Here is a 20928-nt window from a genome sequence, read left to right as displayed (position 1 = left end):
ATTTTCTTGAACTTGACTGCGGGAAGGCCAAATGCATATTGTTCCTAGCTTAACATACATATATAATTTACCCACGTTTGAAAAGTATTTGTTACAGTATCTTCAGACACTTCAAACAAATATGATAAATGGCAAACATCAAGGTTTCTTCGCATTCTAACAAGGGTAATTTAAAAACTTTCCAGAGGGGACAGCATACATGGTCTACTTCTATCACTAGAATTTTGACATCTTGATTATTGTAAGGAATAACATTTTCTACATTTTGTCCTGGGTTTAAAAAAATTAATAATTCTTTAAACACTTTGACGTTTGGTATGCCAGTGTAATGTTTACATGTAAACAAATTTCGACAAAACATTTTTTGACGAATTTAATTTTAACTGTAGAAATTTTTTCCATGAGTTTGTGTTTCAACAGTTCTATCTCTTTACACAAACTCCTTTTTTCTTCTGTAAGCTTTTCAACTTCCTTTAACAAAAAAATTGCGTCTGGTTCCTCCCTCATAATAAAGTTTGGCTCAGCTACAAATTCAGTGGAATCATCCCCTATCTCAGTCTCATCAGGAATTAGAGTGGATGTTTCTCTTAATTTTTTCGAGGAGATGGTCTGTTAACAGGAGCTTTTCTTTTGCTGAAGATATTAATTCATTTTCAAATTCAATCAGGCTACCATTATTGCATCCCCAGGCAGCACATTGATTTACTTGAGATCTTTTATGTTTTTTCTTCGTACTCCCCTCCGACATTTTGTTTACAAAAAAGTTTAGCACCGCTTGTCTCGTTTTCAATACGAGGCATACTATTGCGCAATAATTTATGAAAAGGCGTATTCACAATCTATTTCGTCATTTGGAAATCATGTTCTGCACAAAATTCTTCTGCGCTAATGTCGGCACGTTTGACTTCAGAAGAAAACAATGAAACGAGCACTATAATCTTAATGCTTCTATCAAAGATTTTTGATAACAGCACTAAGCCTTAGTGCTCGTTATTGCTCCAAAAACAGCAGTAATGAGTGACAATAACCACTAAGGAGCGTTGAGACTGATTCTTACTTAGGAAAAAGCACGAAATATCGATTTACACCTTTTACTTACAGATGCGTTGCAAATGTTTACAAAGTTTCGTATATGCGCACGCATCATAACTTAAAACAAAAGAAGGATCACATAATGCTATTTACGTTAATTTTTTAGATTTGAAAAAATACAAGTTCAAAAATACACTAAAATGGTTGTTTTCTCAATACTACCTTCTAATTTTAGCTTCTTTGTTTTTTTACTTCATATCTTCAGTCGTTGCAGTCTGTTCTTTATATTTTTGCCTGCGCACGTACGTCACGCCGCAACTAATTTTCTTTATTACAAGGAACAATGGACAAAATATACATTGACCTTATAGACTAACATAAGGTACAAAAACAGAAGGAGGATAATCAATTGATGATGAAGTGACAAAACAGCAAGCTATAATGATAATACTTGTCTAAGGACAGTTGGTTACGTCTATGTAGAGGTTGTACCCTCTAAAGATTCCGAATTAATCCAAAATCAAGGATGTTGCAAGGATTTGGCGAAATTTGCATTGACCACTTTGATTAACATAAAAGTAATACAGTACACAAGAACAAAAAAGATCAAACTTCGAATACAAATACTTGTTCACAGAAGACATTATACAAAACAATGATGAACAACAGCTACAATGAGAAACAATAAAAACAACCGATTCAAACTGAATCAAGGAGTACATAAAATCATTAAATCTTATTATAAAGTGAATAGCCTTAATTCAAAAGGCCAAATAACCTTGAACAGTACCAAAAAACTTAATGCCTGAGCGATGTCAGATGAGGAGGCAGACGAGAATGGTCAGATTTTCCGCGTCTTCCGCGGCGTGAAGAATCAACGACAGATTTAATCTAAAAATGTGATGCTGCGCTTCGTATTGTTATAGTCTATGGAGAACCCTCAGAAAAGGAACATAACATTCATTGCTTAGAATTTGATAATCAGAATAGTCTGAACAACGATGAAAACGTACAGTCAATAAGTAACAGTGCAAACGGAGCTGTATAACTAATATTAACATGTGTAAATGTGTATATATTACTTTTTTCATCTAAATGTACATTACCTTTTTTATTTACTATTTTTAAATTCAAAGAAATAAAGAAACTTTTTAAAAAATATGTACAAGTATAAAGATTTTACGGCGAAAGTTGAATAAGTTACATGTGATTTAGACCTACTGTCCTGATCCTTGGCGTAACAAATTGACATGTATAATAAACGTAGAAATATCCTTCCTTTTTATGACTATACCATTGACGTGTTAAAGTAGGTAAACTCTATCATACATTCTATTATTCTTCAAAAATTCCATCAAACATAGAAATATAATGTTTGATGAAACGTTTGATCAGTTTGCGCTGGCCTCGAGAATCAATGGTGAGATAATACATGTTGAGAATCAACGAAAGTCTAGGCTGGTAAGAAATGCAGATTGTAATTTTGTTGAATAAGTAAAAATGCGGATATTTATTATGTGGTATAAGTAGTTTAACACTTCTATAAGAATACATGTAGTCTGTTAACTTCCGTATTCATTTGGATATGATCACATACGCCAGTATTCACGTTAAATACGGGAGGATAGTTACGTCCGCATTTGCATAGTCCCAATACGGTATAATAATCAACTTAAATACTGCTATAATATTGAATTAAAAAATGCCGTTTAAATCCGTATTTTTTGTGCTAATACGAAAAAAAACTAGATTAAAACGTACGTATTCAGACACGTTTCACGCAAATCTCAATGATATAAATCCGTTTCGGAATTAAGACTTCTTTAATACAGGGCCACTATTTTGTGCTATAGAATGTTATGCCAGGTAATACTTTAACTACGATGTTTTAATTTATAAAACGTTACAAAAAATCTCTCTCTTACTGCTGTTATTAAATGTATTTGTAAAATTTTAATGGATAAGTTTCTTTTTGGTCGCTGAGTTAAGCAGCTATAATTCTTATTCTATAACGTTTACTGAACGATAAAAAGTTAAATCTTGTTAAAATTCTGTCTTTTATGCTGACAGCCCTATAAATTTAAAAAAATCTATCAGCGTTATCTATTTGTAAAATTGTATCGAAGATTTCTTGTTTTTATGCAAATGAAGTTTTAAACTAGAGGTTTTGGTCCTTCAAAGAACAAGTTCAGATAAAATAAAATAATTCTTCCTTTTTCCAAGAATTTAATTGCCATGAACAAAAATTGGGCAAATAGCCAAAGGTTGGGCCAGGACTTCTGTAAAGGTTGCAAAAGTCTCCACTTATATTTCTGAACCAAGGCGCCAGAGACCTCAAAAGAGTTCCGAGAACAGATTTAAAAACTAAGCATCATTTCTTTTCAATAGATGCAGCTTTCATCTGTCCTACATTGTCCAAATCGTGTGACTGGGGGTGATCCATTAAGGATTTCCGCACCTTAGGAGTCGGGGTCTACGTGGGTTAGCAAAAGTGCAGAATAAGGTTGACAGGGTAAGGGGGTTCAGCCACAAGCAGACATGTTTTACAGACCTATTGCACAAATCATAATAAAGATGTTTGGGTTATCACTTGTCCTATAATAAATTTTGTCTCGGTTTTGTCAGATAAACCACAAAACGTTGAATTCCAATGTATCGGCGGAAATATTTGCAGGATAGGGGATGTTCTTTATAAATGAAATGGTTTGATGCTTTTTTTTACAAAGCGAACAATAATTCAATGTCCATCGATTCAAGAATGATTGGTATAGTGTATGTCAAAGATTGGAATGAAATAAAAAAAAATCGTAAAAAAGTAAAGTTGTATGACTTCAAAAAAAGGTGTAATGTTGCCATTTAAGAAAGGTATAGTTTTTTATTCACTGTTAATTAAAATTATAAAAACAAAGTCTTAAATAATTTATTGCATAAAACATGTATAATTATTGTATAATTTAACTGGCCATGATACAATATAATTTGCTTTGTCGTGTTTTGTTCATTCGCTGGAATGGAGTTCTTTATACAACTAAGTCAATTTTGTGACTTAAGGCCCGTTTCCACTCAGGAAAATTTTCCTCGGAAAAGAAAAAATTCCGAATTGCACATGCGCAGTATATCAAAACAGAGGTGGTTCTTTTTTGCCGCTGGAAAAGTTGGAACAAAAATAAAAGTTAAAAATTTTCAACTTTTTTTTTCTTTACGGCGGAAAAAATATTTTCAACCAATCAAATCGACTTAAATTGGACAAAAATGGTAGCTGAAATTGCTGAATGTAGAGTAAACAAACAACAAAATGGCAAACAACACTAGTAGTGATGAAACTTCAAGGGAAGACGAAATGATTATAAGAAACAAGTTATTTTTTGAGCATGTGAAGCGACAACAGAGAATTTGTAGCATTGGACAACCAAGAACACCGCAGATACGTGTGCGATATCCTGTTCGTTCTGCTGTGATGATCCCTCCAGCACCAGCAGCTAGTGCCACAGTTACATCTCCCCTTCCATCACCTGCATCTTGTTTTCAACAACGCTTTTCTGGCATTATAAGTCCTGGCATTGTTTCTGGCATTGCAAGTCCTTCAGTTCCAAGTGCCCAAGAGAATGCTGATGACTCAGAACAGCAGCAAGATCTTGCTGATAAATCTACTTGTGAAGAAGAACGTGAAGAACTCTCTGTTCATGAAAGGTTAGTAAACCTAATGCCAGAGTACTCGTGCATATGGAAAGTGTACTCAACAGAATACAAAGACAAAGACAGAAAAATTAGGTCCTGGGAGGAAATTTCAAAAAGATTGGGAGGCTTAGCTACTAGCTACCTTTTTTGCTTAGTTTGTACAAAACTAAAAAATATTTTTCAGTTTTGGATGTCTAGCCATACATGTACTTTCAAATTTCCACGAATTAATGATATTTCTTAATTTTTTCGTGGGTTTTATTTTTGCAAATAGTAGCTATCTCGGGCAACTTACGGACAGTCCCTAACAGGCCAATGTAGTGATCTCACTATGGGGAAAGAACTTTTCATGTCGGTTTTTAGGCTAAAACGTAGCTTTTGATGGACTGTTCTTAAAAAAAGCTGTTAAAATATTATAAACTAAAAAATGACGTCACAGCGTCGATTTCAAGTTTCCTTGTCGGTTCGTTTTAATTGAATTTATTCAAAAATACGGCTCCCGGAAATTTTTAACAGCTTTTTTGTTAGTCACTGACATATCAGGCACGAATTGTGACAGATAAAATATTTACAGGTTGCCTGCGCATAGTGAGAACACTGATTTCCGACAGTTTTTCAAATACTTCGTCAAAATAGGGCATTTTCGTCAACATTTGACGACAGTGTCGACAGAATACGTCGAGTTTTTCCGTAATGTTAACAGAAGCGCGAAAATTAAAAATATATAAACATTATTTTTGCCGAACAATTACTGCAGTATGGGAACTTTTTTTCTATGTGCGTTTATGAGAGCTGAAGTAATACGCAGTACTCAAAGTATTAGTTATCGCAACAAAGATGTACGTTTTAATAATTTTTTGGCTATGTTTCCGCATCAATCAATAACTAAGGAATACTTTAACAGAAAGGCCGGCGAGCTTAATGCATTTGTCAGAAAATTTAAATGGATGGGCAAAAAAAGGTGTAAGTACCTGGAGGAGTTTTCAAGAGAAAAGTGGTTAAAGCTGGACAGTGACAAGCAAAAATATCATACAACGCACGAATGTGTAGGATGCAGTTCACTTAAAGCCGATATAAATACATTTCCAATTTCAACAACACACAGACGCAAAAAACCTAATCGGTTAAAAACACCCTTAGCTGATATCACAAATACACCAGATACACCAATAAATATTACTCTCGAAATTCCGCACACAAAAAATGACATTTCATATATGAAAGGAGCAGCCGAGTTTGTTCTTGACAGTGTCAATGACAAATGGGATAAAATATTTGATACACCGTTTACTAAAATTTTGACGAAAGTGAAATCAGCTAACGTTGCGGAAGTAAAAACAAATTGCGAAAAGAAAAGAGAGTTAAGGCAAAAAAATACAAAAATTAAAAAATGCCTGGAAAAAAAATGTTTTGGTCAAGGCAAAGTCATGGATACGATTTTGGGAATCAGACAGTCCAAATCTACCTACAAAAAATCAAGATCCATTCAGTATTTTGAGAATAAAGAAAAAGCAGTTGAAAGAATGATTGGTAAGAACAAATTTATTTATTTTTTATCCAATAATAGAGCAATGTTATAAATACATATTTTATATATATATATATACATCTATAAATATATGTACAGCAACTGTTTCCAACATATGTAAAACTAATTTTAGAACAAGTTAGAACTATACTGGGCTGTATGATTTTTAACAAACGTTACACACTTTTTAGCAGGAATGAAAGAACTAAAAAAATGTTTAAAACATAATAATAAACAAACCAAATTAAACAAACAAACAAACAAACAAACAAATAAACATCTTTTTAGGAAAAAAACAATCACTGCAATCTCAAACAGATGATACACCAATGAAGAAAAAGAGGCATAGTCCAGACACGAAAAAAATTAATTTTGACAAAAATGCACTGTTAGAAGAAGTAAAGCATATGGAAGATGGTTCAAGGGTAGTTACGAATATAATATTCTGTAAACAGTACTTACAATATCCATTAACACACGGATAATTTTTATAAATTTTAGATAAATTATTCTGAATTGGCACGAAAGTATGGCATTCCTGGCACCACTGGAAATACGGTTGTCATAGAATACCTGGAAAACAATGGCATCGATTTATTGAAATTTACCAACAACTTTGTTAATCCAAACCGAATGCGTCGTAAATACGAAAAATTTCCAGGTAAGAATCTAAAGAATAATGTTTTACACATTACAACAGCTTTTTCCTGATTTTCCAATTTTTGAAAGCTTTTTTTTAATAAATTTTGTATTTTTATCACACAAATTTGTAGTTTTAAATATTCTAATGTATATATACTACTTTTGTTCTACTACTGTTCTATGAACTTTATAATTTGTAATACTACTGTTCTATAAATTGTAAAATGTATAATACTGTACCAAAAAGATGTATATATATACTTTACAGATGGTAGTGGTGTTTCACTACCAATGCCTCCCACATTTGAAAAGATAAAGAAGGAAGTTTTAAAAAAAATTGAATCAGGAGAGATCTTACTTGGGTCTTTAATTGAACCAAAAAAGTATAAAAAGATAGTAATGAAAAATGGTCAAATATCAATAGAGGAGTTTACAGTTTCTGGTAGATGCATTTCAATGAGCGAAATACGCAAGAAAATCTTTCTAGAACATGAACAAATGGGTATATTGAGAAATAAATATTCAACTTTAACAAGATATCTTATACTGTGGTCAGACCATGCATCAATTCTCAATGCTGGACATTTACTGCTGACTGTCAAAGTTGTGTATGATGATGAAATATTTTTTACTGATGAAGAAATGTTTGCCAAAACAGGTAATACACAAATTGTTGTTTTATATATTTTTAAATTCAATGTCTTATGAAAAACATTAGGCTGAGATTATGCTAGAACTTTGTAAAATAAACATTCAGAATTGACATTTTGTTTCTAAAATATATCTAACAAAAATATTGAACACCTTAAGATCAAACTGTGCTTCTTCTTAAACGCATTTTAAATGTTTCTTTATTTAACATTTGTTTACAAGGCATTTCATATAACGTACAAGAATTGGTGGAATGTCCATCAATATACATAGTTAGATTTGCTAAATATAGTATTGCTGAAAAGCTGTCCTATGTAGAGACAAGACTTAGTGACATAAGAGCCATGTCGGAGGAAATTATTGTCAATGGCATAAGATTGGTGGATGTGATGAGGTTTTTTCATGGTGGGTGTTATTTTACTACAGTACATTTAAATGGGGAAAAATAAGTCAAAATACAGGTATCTTAAGAGAAGTAACTAGCTAGAATAAAAATTTTCAAGCAATTAGAAGACTGTGTATATCATATTGATATTTATAATTTTCATTTTTAAATTGAAGTTTAAAAATTAAATTATTTTTTTGTTTCTTTAAGTATAATGTGTAACAATTTCTAGAAAAAATACAATTTTGTGTGAGCTGAATTTCGCAAACATTGCAAAAATGATAATGATTCGGAGCACCACAGTTTGCATTAGCAATCAAAAAATTTTAGGAACAACTTATTTTAAGTTGCAATATCAAAAAATTTTATTTACAAAAATTAGTCCCTTAATGCTATTTTTAGAATGAAAAATGTATAATTAGTTTGATTTATATATAGGTGACCATCCAGAGATACAATATGAAAGTGGCAATTTGCATGGAGGAAATCATCCATGCATTTGCGGATGTAAGAAAAGCAGATTTAATGATATTGCACATGTTTACAGCAATAATATAATGTCTTTAGAAGACAGAAGACAAAAGGTACACCATTTACAATTTATATACAAGTTAAAATAATACACTATATACTTTGAATAAGCAATGCAAAACACAGGAAAATCTTAAATATCAACTAAACTAATTTAGCATTAACTTAATTCCTTATGATTATTTCTTAACGTTTGTACTCATTATGTAGGTTATTGCCGGACCAGCTGGAAGATTATGCAAGGCGATATCCCCATTTCAACAACTCAAAGTTGATGCTTTGAGCTTAGAAGTTAATTACAGAAATCTTGATCGTAACATATCAACGTACGAAAAACTACATAAAAAAGATCTTGAACTATTGTTGAAAAATCATTTGGCAGGTCAGTAAATTTAATTAATTATTTGTTAATTTACTCATTTTGTTGTGAAATTCATAACACATATATATATATGTGAAACCGTTTTATTTATTTAATTGAGTGAGTCATTCATATATTTACTATTTTCTTTATGTTAAGGAATCTCACGTGCTCCAGCTCTTTGTTATGGTAATGAGCATGATACCATGGCTTCATTGAATCTTGAAGAATACGAAGTTATGCCAATTGAACCACTACATGACTGCAAGGGGCATATAAAAAATGTGTGGGATGTCCTGCCTGAGATTTTAATACCTAAGGAGTATAAAATATTCCAACAATCCTTGGATGCCACATATGGTTATAAAGATAAAATCAGAGGATCAGACTACCGAATGTCAACAATAGTGGTTTAAGCAATGAAAAACAATTGCAGGAACAAAATTGAAGACCTTTTGTACACTTTGATGGAGATAGTACGTTTAGCCTACATGAAGTCACAAAAAAGATCACTAAAATTTATTCTACGCATACATAATGTGACCTTTCAGCATGCAATGTTATGTCAGTCTGTACTTGGAAATAACCTAAAAACAATAACAAAAGAAAAACTCTATGCCATATATTTTCATTCCCTGACCGCTCACCTGCCTGAGGTGTCAAGAATTGTTGCTCCAAGCTCCTTACATTCAGAAAATGAAGAGCAGTTGTTCAGTAAAATAAATCAAATCAGCTTGGGAACATCATCAAGAACGTTGGAGTCTATACGTGATAATAGTATCGTTCGCATTCAAGAAGAGCAAAAATTCAATATGAAGAATGCTAGAAGTAAAACATCTTCCAGCACTTCTAAAATATCAATGTTTTACAAGTCTATTGTTGGTAAGTTTTAATTAGGCGTAATATATATCATAAAAGCTATTTTTTTAATTTCCCAAATCAGTCAATAAAAAGTTTCGATCGTGAGATTTTAATAAGCTAAATTGTTTTGCGAAATCATGAAATCCAGAAAAATTTCTTTAATTGAAAAAAGAATCTGAAACACGTTCTTCAAATTTGTAACCTTCATAAATAGTGTATATACAACAATTATCCACATTTTTTTCCTATACGAAATTAATGAGCACAAAAGTCTCGTGTTAAATTTTAGATGGAGGGAAAAGAAGCAGTTTTGATATAAATCTACCAACACGGAAATATCAAGCTCATTTAGAAAGACTGGCAGACTTTCTAGTTTGTGGTGCTGGTGTTTGGTGGCACATGGATGAAGATAAAAAACGAGTAATATTTCATGATGGAGAGGAGGATGATAATGTCAGGGATGAAGAACCGCTAATGAGCCACTTCAAAAGGGACAACCTTCCATCCATAGCAAGGCATATAAAAATTTTCTGGGAAAGATGTGTGGAAGGTAACATTGAGTTACCAATTAAACAAATTAATTTATTTGATATCAATGGTGACTTTTTGAAGTGCAAAACATTTCAGGATTCCATATGCAAAATAAATAAGGATGGTAGAAGACAAAACAAATATGGAAGCAAATGTAGAGATGTGCGAAACAAACAGGGATGACTTACCAGGAAGCGAAGATAACAATGAAGTTACTGAAGTTTCACTAGAGGACAACCTGGAATACTTGACATGGATGATAAAGCCGTCGGTTTTGAAAAATTTATACAGGTAAAGGAAAATCATTCTTCCAAGTTAGTAACAAAAATGGTTGTTACACAGAACAGCGATTTGCTTGTGTCTAGCGTTGGTAAGATGATTGCACATGTTATTGGACACTCAGTAAAATTGCAAGAGTTTGATAAACATCATGTCTTATTTAAAAATACAAAAAGCGAAAACTCAAGAAAAAGTTGTAAAGGTTTTAATTTTTCATTTCCGCAAATTGATTATGGATGCTCAACAGGAAGCACAAGTTTGTATTCAAACTTGGGAAAAACAGTTTGTAGACAAAAATTTGAAGGTGCCAAGTATAAATGACTTGCGGTTAAATGACACCTGCAGGGAAAAATATAAAATAAATAACATTGCTCAGAAACTTTTAGATCAATGGAGGAAGATATAAAGTGTTTGTTTTTTCAGAATATATATATTGTTAAACAATGTTTATATTTTAAATATTATATTCTAGAGATTTTGAGGACAATATTTATAAAAAAGGTCAAATCTCACAAGTCTGGTCTTGTTTTAACTTTACACAAGAAATAAGTTTTTCTAAGTCAGCATTTTAATTGCCTGTCGATTTTTTAAACCTGTGCAATACTCCCGTTAAAACATAAACATTAAAACTTGTGAGTATAAACATATTATTTTCAACAGCTTTTATTAAATATAACTTTTGTATATACTTTATCAGCTAGCTATCCTTGATTTAGAAAATTAAAGATATATTGTTTTTAACAACCACTAAGGGACTTTTAGACGTACGCCCATGAAACAAGTTCAGATCAGTTTAAAAATAAAATAACAAAATCTTTTCTAAAGCACTCAAAAACTTTCACTCATTACGGTTCATTATGTGGTGCATATATCCGTACCCTACTAATGCAAGAGAATACTAGCTAGCTAAACTGCTTTTCTAATAATTAAGCTAATCTTTTGTACAGAGGCGGGATTTGCACCCACGACTATTTAGCTAGCTAATCTGTAATCTGCAGTGATCTAAGACCTACATAAAGAGTTTGTATTTTTTGACTGACTGTTATTTATTACTGTTTATATTGCTGTTTATATAGCTATAGCTATAGGTATAGCTAGCTAGCTGTCAAACCATGATGGTAAAAATTTAAACTTTAGCTAACCAGGTAAACACTTTTGGGAGTTCTTAGTAAAATATATATATGTATATAATTTTACCTATAGCTTTTTTCTGTGTTCTGTTACAAATACGTCCCAAACATTTCTGTCAAAAAGACATTCGTAAAGAAGATGGCTGCCTTCTTGCCCTCCTCTCTTCCCACACTTTAAAAATAATGGCAAACAGACAACCGTTAAAGATGGCGGCACGAAAACATAAACAAAAAACCAAAAGTAATTAATTAGTAAACACATCTACGCGAAACTTGTGTTAAGACACGAAACGGGTTTCAAAAGATTAACAAATTAATAATCACTTACTTCTTGACATTGTTGACTGCTGTTTAAACTGGAATTCATGGTATAATTGACACACGGCTTACATCCAACACAACGCTGAAAAGACTTTACGCAATTAAAGATTTGTTTTGTTTAAAGATTTGCTTTGAAAGGGCACCCTCCTCATCGGGGACCTCTTAGGTACCCCAGTAAATTTAAAATTTATTCTTATCTGACAGTTGGTGTTTGCGAAGAGTGTTTGGTATCAAATTTAAGATTTAAAGAAGGCGCATTATAAAGGCAGTCTCCTTATCGGGGTCCTTTGAGGTAGGAGAGAAATTAGTTTTAGTGTATTTGTTTTGCGTCTATCGATTGTACTGAAACAGCATGGATGGAATGATTAAACGATTATTTTATAATGATCAACCACCACCACAAGACAATGATTCTGAGGAAAGAAAAATAAGTTTGGGTGAAAATTCTATGGTTGAAAAAGGAAATCAATCTTCTGGAAACACTGCTATACCCAACACAAAATGGTTTGAAAACTACAATTGCACGCATTGTGAGAAGAAATGCAAGAGTTCCTCTGGACTTAAATTGCATTTGAAAGCCTGTAAACGAAACCTGGTGATAAAAAACCCAGAAAATACAAGGAAAATTAAAGAAGTCATTGCAGGGGTGTCTTTAACGGAAACTTCAAAAAAGGAAAACATTAAATTGAAGTCAACAACGCAAAGCTCAGGTGTCAAAACTTTGGAAAATCATTACGAAACCACTGTTATAAATAGAAATCAAGCACAAATCAAGATTTGGGGTGATCATATGTTAGATGACGTGATACAAATCTTCAATGCCACGTACGACGAAGTTGTGCACTGGAGAAGAAAATTGTTTTTACTACCAACAGGTGAAGCAGGGAAGAGATATATTACTGAAACAATAAGACTCATAGAAATCTGGAACCAACAAGTAGATTTATTAAAGGGGATTTCTATCAAAGCAGTTATGACGATGCCGATGCTTCTACTACAAAAACCATCATACAAGTCCAAAGCGAAGGATCACTCTGAATGTCTTAACCGTAGATTAAATCTCTGGGTGGAAGGAAGATTCGATGATTTGATGAGAGAATCGAGGACTATACAATCTAAAATCCCAAAACCAAATTCCCTGAATACTCCAGAGCAGTGCGCTAAAAATTTCGCAAAACTAATGCTTCAAGGAAAGATACATGCTGCACTAAGATTATTGGATGATAAGATGTCTGGTGGAGTACTGGATCTAACTGATGAGACACTCCAAGAACTGAGGTTGAAACATCCAAATCCTGTTGACGCTGATGAATCTGTGCTTCTCAAAGGGGAAATCCCATTTATCGATCCTGCTATTTACAACAACATAGATGAAACAACAATATTAAAAGCCGCACTTCGTACAAAAGGTTTAGCAGGACCGTCAGGAATGAATTCAGATGGCTGGAGACGTATATTAGTGTCAAAGAATTTTGGAAAGATCGGCGTGGAATTGAGATCATCTTTGGCTCGGTTCGCGAAAAATCTTTGTGCAACTGCATTTGATCACACAGAAGGCAATTCACTGGAAGCATACATCGCTTGTAGGTTAATACCACTAGATAAGAAACCTGGTGTGCGGCCTATCGGTGTGGGGGAGGTTCTTCGAAGGGTGATTGGAAAGTCCATAATATCAGTAATCAAACCGGAAATACTTGAAAGCGCTGGTTCTCTCCAATTATGTGCTGGTCTACCTTCTGGATGTGAGGCAGCTGCTCATGCCATGACAACAATTTTTGAAGAAGAAGGAACAGACGCATTACTTTTAGTAGATGCTACGAATGCTTTTAACTCACTTAATCGGAAAGTGCTACTTCATAATATCCGATACATATGTCCAGCTATGTCTACGTATATACAAAATTGTTATAGCTCACCATCGAGGCTGTTTGTTATGGGTGGGAAAGAAATATTATCGGCAGAAGGAACAACTCAAGGTGACCCGTTCGCTATGCCAGCTTATGCAGTTGGAATTGTTCCTCTTCTCCCGCTGTTGAAGAATGACGTGGAAGATAGAAAGTTGAACATAACTCACTGCGCTTATGCTGATGATCTGGGAGGTGCCGGAAAAATATTTGAATTAAGAAAATGGTGGGATAAAGTTGAGCATTATGGTCCATTATTCGGCTATTATCCTAAAGCAACAAAATCATGGTTAATAGTAAAGGATGAACATAAATTAGTAGCTGATGATGTCTTCAGTGACACGAAGATAAACATCACTACAGTTGGAAATAAATATTTTGGCAGCTTTATAGGTACACAAGATGAGAAAGAAAAGTACATCATTGGGTTGGTAAATGAATGGATTGTTCAGATAAAGAAGTTAGCTACAATTGCACTTTTTCAACCACACGCTGCCTATGCTGCTTACATAAGTGGATTTCAACACAAATTTAACTATTTTATCCGGACACTTGGGGATATGAGCAAGTATATCAAAGTACTGGACGATGTTATCGACAATACATTGATCCCAGCATTGACAGAGGGACATAAATGTACCGAAAACGAGAGAATATTACTGAGTTTACCAATTCGCTATGGTGGTATGGGAATTGTGATATTAGTCGAATCATCAAAGAGAGAACATGAAAATTCTGTTGAAATGACAAAACAACTAGCAGAAAGAATTAAACTACAGCAAACGTCTTATAAACTTGACAAACAGTTACACAATAATATCAAAAGCAAAATCCTTAAACAGATACAAATGTTGCACAACGAAAAGCTGAAAGAAATTCGCCAACGCATGACGAATGAGCAATTACGAGCAAATGATTTGGCGACAATGAAAGGTGCTTCAAGTTGGTTTTCAGCACTCCCAATAAAATCTGAGAATTATGCACTCAACAAAAGAGAGTTTTATGATGCCATACGAATGAGATATCGGTGGGATTTGAAGCTCCTACCAACAATTTGTGTCTGTGGAAAACGCTTCACGATTGACCTTCCTATGTCATGTATCAAGGGTGGCTATATTCATCAACGTCACGACGAATTAAGAGATACTTTGGCAAAAATATCTGAAGAGATTTCCAATGATGTAGAAACAGAACCGCATTTACAACAGCTGACTGGAGAAAAATTAAGCAATTCTGCAAACTCCACAGATGAAGCTAGACTCGACATTAGCGTTAGAGGATTCTGGCAACGAGGTCAACGAGCATTTTTTGACGTAAGGGTATTTAACCCATTCGCTTTGACATACCTCAATCAGAAACTGCCTAATGCATTCAAATCGAATGAAAACATCAAGAAACGTGCATATGGACAAAGAGTGCTAGAAGTAGAACACGGATCATTTACACCGCTGATTTTCACACCATATGGGGGGTCCAGTCGAGAGACAGAACATTTTATCCCCACTCTGTCGCATAAAGTAGCGGAAAAAAGAAATCTAGAACAAAGTACCGTTACAAACTGGCTTCGGACGAAATTATCATTTTGTTTACTGCGTTCAGCAATACTCTGTATTCGAGGATCAAGAAATACAAAACGAAGGTTGATAAAGTAGATGTTGATTGTCTCGAGATATCAAATGCAACGAGCCAACTTGTCAACTGAGAGATTTTCTAAAATTTTTATGTTTCAATATATTGAAACTCGATTATACTACGCACAATCGCCTGTACTATATCAGTCTGAGAAACGGAGAACTTTGTTTTGCTGTTTAGCTAGCTATTTTCTTGTCACTTGTAAAGTTTATAATTATTTAATATAAGATATTGATTAAAAATAATGGCATGTCAGCGATGTATCCTCCCACAAAATCAGCACGTCAAAAGAACACGTCAAACAGCAAAACGTGGGAAATAATTTAAAGAAACGCGGTATACACGTGCTTCTCCCGAAAAAATTAAAGACGACGTAAGTTGCCCGAGATATATATCTTAAGAAATTTATTTTATTTAAGTGGAATATCTGAAAAAGGAATGGGAGAAGTTGCGTGACAACTATCGGAAGTGCCTTCAACGAAGAGAGAAGATGACACGTTCAGGGGCAGGCAACAAAAAGCTGCCCACTTGCAATTTTTTTGCTGAGCTGGATTTCCTGAAAGACGTTTCACTGCTTCGAAAAACTGCATCAAATTTACCCATATCTATTGAAAGTCAAACTGTTGACGATGGTTTGCAGGAGAACGTTGAGCCATTAAGAAGGAAATCTGCCAAAAGAAAAGCAGATTTACAAATAAGTGTTGATGCTTTGTTAATAAAAGCATTAAGTGATGACAACAATAAGGAAGTTACTCCTTCAAAAGCTGAAAATGATTCTGAAACTTCGTTTTTACTTAGTTTTGTACATACTTTGAAGGAGTTATCAAACCGAAAACAACAATATGCGAAAATGAAGATAAGTGAATTGTTTTATAACTTGACAGAGGAAGAATAAGTTACATCATATACAATATATATAGACTTATTATGTATATATTACAAAGTTATCACATATCTGCAGTTGTATTTACTATATCCCATTGCCAACTTAATGAACCAGCCGGAGAATTAAAGTATCTGCAAAATTGATCTCGTATCTGTGCTGCTGACCTACTAAAATTATTAGAACCTTGGTTAGCGATAGGTAATAAGCCATTACAATCTGTTGTTTCACTTCGCCATTCTCCAGGTGTTATACCATTTGTCGCCTCTACATCAGGGTAACCTGAGGGGCAATAACTAGCCGATTTGTGTTTCATTAAATAATTATGGAGAGCCACCACAGCTTTTGTTATTTTCACAACAGTCTCTATTTTTCTTATTATTGGTCGACGGAAGATTCGAAATCTTGAAGCGCATATTCCAAAACAATTCTCTATAACCCTCCGTGCTCGAGAAAAGCGGTAGTTACATATTCTTTTTTTGCTATTAAGATTGCTTCTAGCATATGGTTTCATCATAAATCGCTTGAGGGGAAATGCTTCATCACCCACAAAAACATATGGGAAATTCTCTTGAGTTCCACGAAGTATTCTTGCATTAGGAATGCCCAACGTTTGATCGTTTATTGCCGTTCCAAGGTCACTATTTAAAAACACTCCTCCATCGCTATTCCGTCCTGACTGACCTACGTCCACTAGCGTAAATTCGTAAGTGGCATTACATACAGCTAACAGAACTATGCTGTGATGCTTTTTATAATTAAAAAAAGTAGAGCCAGATGATGCAGGTGCTTGCATCATAACGTGTTTACCATCAATTGCACCTACGCAGTTTAAAAAGTTCCATAATTCTTCGAACTTTTGGGATATTTTTTTCCACTCTTCACTCGTTGTAGGACATTTCAAGTAGCCTTCTCTCAATAACATCGTCCAAAGAGCTTCGCACGTTTCTGCAACTATGCGAGTAATTGATGTCGGACTTACGCGATAACTACATGCAATGGATACTTGAGAATCACCAGTCACTAGATAGGGTAATGTTAAACAAAGTCTTTCTGACGGACTAATTGCCTCCCTGCGCAATGAACATTTCGTAATAATTGGAGCAATCAGTGACAACAAATGCTCAAACCGGGTTGGTGACATGCGAAATTGTTTAAAAAAGTACTCATGGTCAAACAATTTCATTTCTTGAATGAGCACATGATATTCACCTTTGAAAGTACGTTCGGAAAGTATTTTACGAACCCAACATCGCTTGCTTTGCCTTGCTCTAGATAATCTTCATCGCAGCAAAATTAGTAAAAGCATGTGTCTATTTATTGCAGCCATTTTTATTTTCGATTTCGTTTTCTGATTTTCCCGCGTTGTGGAAATGCCGGTAGAAAAAATTCCGTGGAACTTTTTCCTGTCCACGGAAAATTGGAGTGGAAACGGGCCTTTAGAAAAGTTAGATACAACTGTGGAAAGTCAGTACATTTAATACATTTGAAAATATGAAGATATTATTTGGTATTAGTTTATTGATTTTGAAGATTTAACACTATTGTGAAATATATAAAGTGTATGGCCAAAGTATTAGATTTTATGAAATGAATTACTTTCTGGAATAGCAAAAGTTATTGAATACTGAAGAACATGTTATGTTATCTGATCTTGGAAACTATGGTAAATCAATTTGATTTACTGTAGGAGTGAATTTGAAATTGTCAGTTACAACTATGACAAGTCAGTACAGTTAAGAATACATGCATATAACGATGACGAGGTGATAGAAAACCAAGCTGTAATGATATACTTGTCTTAAGACAAATGGTTGTTGCCATGTAGAGGCTATACTCTCTAAAGATTTTACATTTTTACATTTGGTATTATCCTATCGATTTGTAATATTAAACACTATAGTGAAGCAAAGAGAGGATGGGACCAAAGTATTAGAGTTTAAATGAAATGCCTTCTAAAACAGTTATAGTTTTTGAAGACTGAGAAACTGTCATGTCATGTCTGTTGTCTACAAGTTGTATAAAACTTATTTGAACGTGGAAAATAAGAATGCATAAATGAAATAATGGAAATAAACAGTGTCAAGATCCAACCGATAGCAGAAAATATGACGAACAAGTATCTAGTTGTTGTTTAGAATGTTTCGTACAAAGGCTCACTCAACAAAAACAGAATCCAAAGTAAGTACTTAAAGAGAGTTCGAAAAATATGGTGTAGTGAACTTAGCGAACATAACAAATACATTGCTCACAATTCATTCGCTTTACATGTCCTAACACCAACATATCACATTCTGAACTGGACTAAACACGAAATCCAGATTGTTATAAAAACTAGAAAAACATTGAATTGACTGGTAACTTTCATCGAAACTCTGACGGTAATCGATTATATGCACTTCAGAAAGAAGGAGATTGAGGTCTCTAGGTTTTTCAAAAAGGCATATGAACTTCCCATAATATCAATTAATCAACACCTACACCAACACGACATAATTTCTATTTCAAAAAGATTGTGGGAGAAAGCGAATGCATCATACGGCAAGTTAGAGTTTTTTATCAACTGCGAAGCTTGATGTCAAAGAAAACTTTAAGCCACAGAAACCATTACAAAAGTAGTTAGAGCACTGTAAAAACAGAGATTATGACGATTTGAAGAAAAGGCTATGCACAGCTATATCCAAATAAGCATATTATCACAAGAAAGTGTAAAACTCGCCAAAACAACATCCTGGTCGACGAACAAGTATGACTTCGCATTTTGAAGGTTATGCATATGCACTGTATGAACAAGAAATTAATACGAAAGGCTTTCAATACTGTAGTGCTAAAAAAGCCGATTTACAGCTTGTACACAACAACTGAAACCATGTTTGCAAAGTAAACGTCGAACACATCACGCATGTCGGTTCGTTCTGTTTAAAAATGTTTGCACAATATTATCTACCATTACAACATGTCCCAATTGCTGCAATGGTTTTTACGGCATCACCTTTGTGCAGGGATTTTTATAAAAACATTGACCGTAACAAGCACAAAAGTACAACAGCGACAGAACACAACACAAAACAACAAATATTAAAGCAATTCAAAATGAATTAAATAGGTACACATGAGATAAATAGAACTTATTATAACGTGAATATTCTTAAACGGATAAATTTGAAATTATTCTTAACGAATGTGTGTAAGTTAAAGCACACAACTATCTGTGCGTCAGGACTTGTGACCCTGACTGTAGCTTTCCACGTGTTACGAAGCTCCAGCACTCAGAGTTACACAGACAATTGTTGCTGTGGACCTGCCTAATGACAGTACCAGCCTGTCGTAACTGGGGTAATATGCGTGGGCGTAACACTACGAAGATCAGATATGAAATCGTTGTGATATAGCTTGTCTAATGACGGCTGGTTATATATTATAGAGGTTGTAACTCTCCAAAGATTCTGCATAATAGCAAAACCCTCCCTTTTAACAAGGATTCTCTCAGAAAAAATACATTGACCATTAAACAGGACGCGTAAAACATTGGCAAAGCACAAAACACTAATAAAAGAACATAAAAAAATAACAAACAAAACTATTAGGCAATTCAAACTGAATTAATAGGCACACGTAAAATAAATAAAACTCATTATGAAGAAACTATCTTTAAACGGATAAATCTGAGAATAATTTTTAATGGAACAAATGTAAACTAAAGTAGGTAACGATCTGTGCGCCAGGACTTGTGAACCTGGCTGTAGCTTTACACGTGTTAAGGGCGCCCAACACTCTGCCTTACACAGATCATTGCTGCGTTGGTCAACCTAATGACAGTGCCAGCCTGTCATGACTGGGGTGATGTGCGTGGGCGTCAAACCACGAAGACAAGACAAGAATATCAAAGACTCAGGGCAGCAGGATCGTCAATCCTGAAGGCAAAGTGCGCAAACTCTGCCTCCCTACTGGACTGGGGTAACAAGTGGGACCGTCAAACCCAAAAATACAAGACAAAAAGTCTAGCCCCCTTGCTATGTTTCTTACAGGATCTCAAGAGAGAGAAGGGAGTGACCAAACTCCTATATCACGGTAAACTAACCGGCCAAGGATTAGCTGGGGTAAATTAGAACCGCTAGGGAAATTTCTTTCTAGGGAAAGTCCTGCTAAAAGAAGAAGAAAATAATTTACAAAGAGGTGGCAAACCACCGCAATGATGAACACAACCTGTTAGGTCTTTGGAAATAAGCTAGAGGTTGTTCTCCTCTAGAGAACATGCCTCTAAAAGCACAATTCTCCCTTTTTACAAGGAATTAATTAAAAAAATAGAAAAAAAATAAAAAGGACACAACACATTTGAAAAGATGAACAGAACTTTAACCAAGGGCAGGTAGGTTTCGACCCATATTTCTGAACCTAAGTACCCTGGATGTCTAGCTGGGTCACCTCGAAGAGGTCCGCGGACGATCATCAGCAGAAACTAGACATCCCTATCTTCCTAAAATAAACTTTGACCACTTTCTGTTCAACTGTGCTATTCTTTGTTTTTAACTCAGGTAATAAGTGGAGTCGTTACTCTCCAAAGACAAGATCATGTGTG

At 34.2% G+C, this 20928-nt stretch overlaps 1 protein-coding gene across 1 annotated transcript; it reads right to left on the bottom strand.

Annotated features, from left to right (window-relative positions):
• Nucleotides 1-16413: 16413 nt before the first annotated feature.
• Nucleotides 16414-17535, bottom strand: LOC130648257 (uncharacterized). The gene has a single exon (XM_057454297.1). The coding sequence runs from the start codon at nt 17533-17535 to the stop codon at nt 16414-16416; it is 1122 nt and encodes a 373-aa protein (XP_057310280.1).
• Between the last annotated feature and the right edge of the window lie 3393 nt (nt 17536-20928).

This window comes from Hydractinia symbiolongicarpus, chromosome 6 (genome assembly GCF_029227915.1).
Source record: "Hydractinia symbiolongicarpus strain clone_291-10 chromosome 6, HSymV2.1, whole genome shotgun sequence".
Classification (NCBI taxonomy): domain Eukaryota; kingdom Metazoa; phylum Cnidaria; class Hydrozoa; order Anthoathecata; family Hydractiniidae; genus Hydractinia; species Hydractinia symbiolongicarpus.
This window is presented reverse-complemented; position numbering and strand designations above follow the sequence as displayed.

What these genes read in the sequence shown, in the direction of transcription:
- LOC130648257 (XM_057454297.1), bottom strand. Translation starts at nt 17,535, where the DNA reads ATGAAATTGTTTGACCATGAGTACTTTTTTAAACAATTTCGCATGTCA.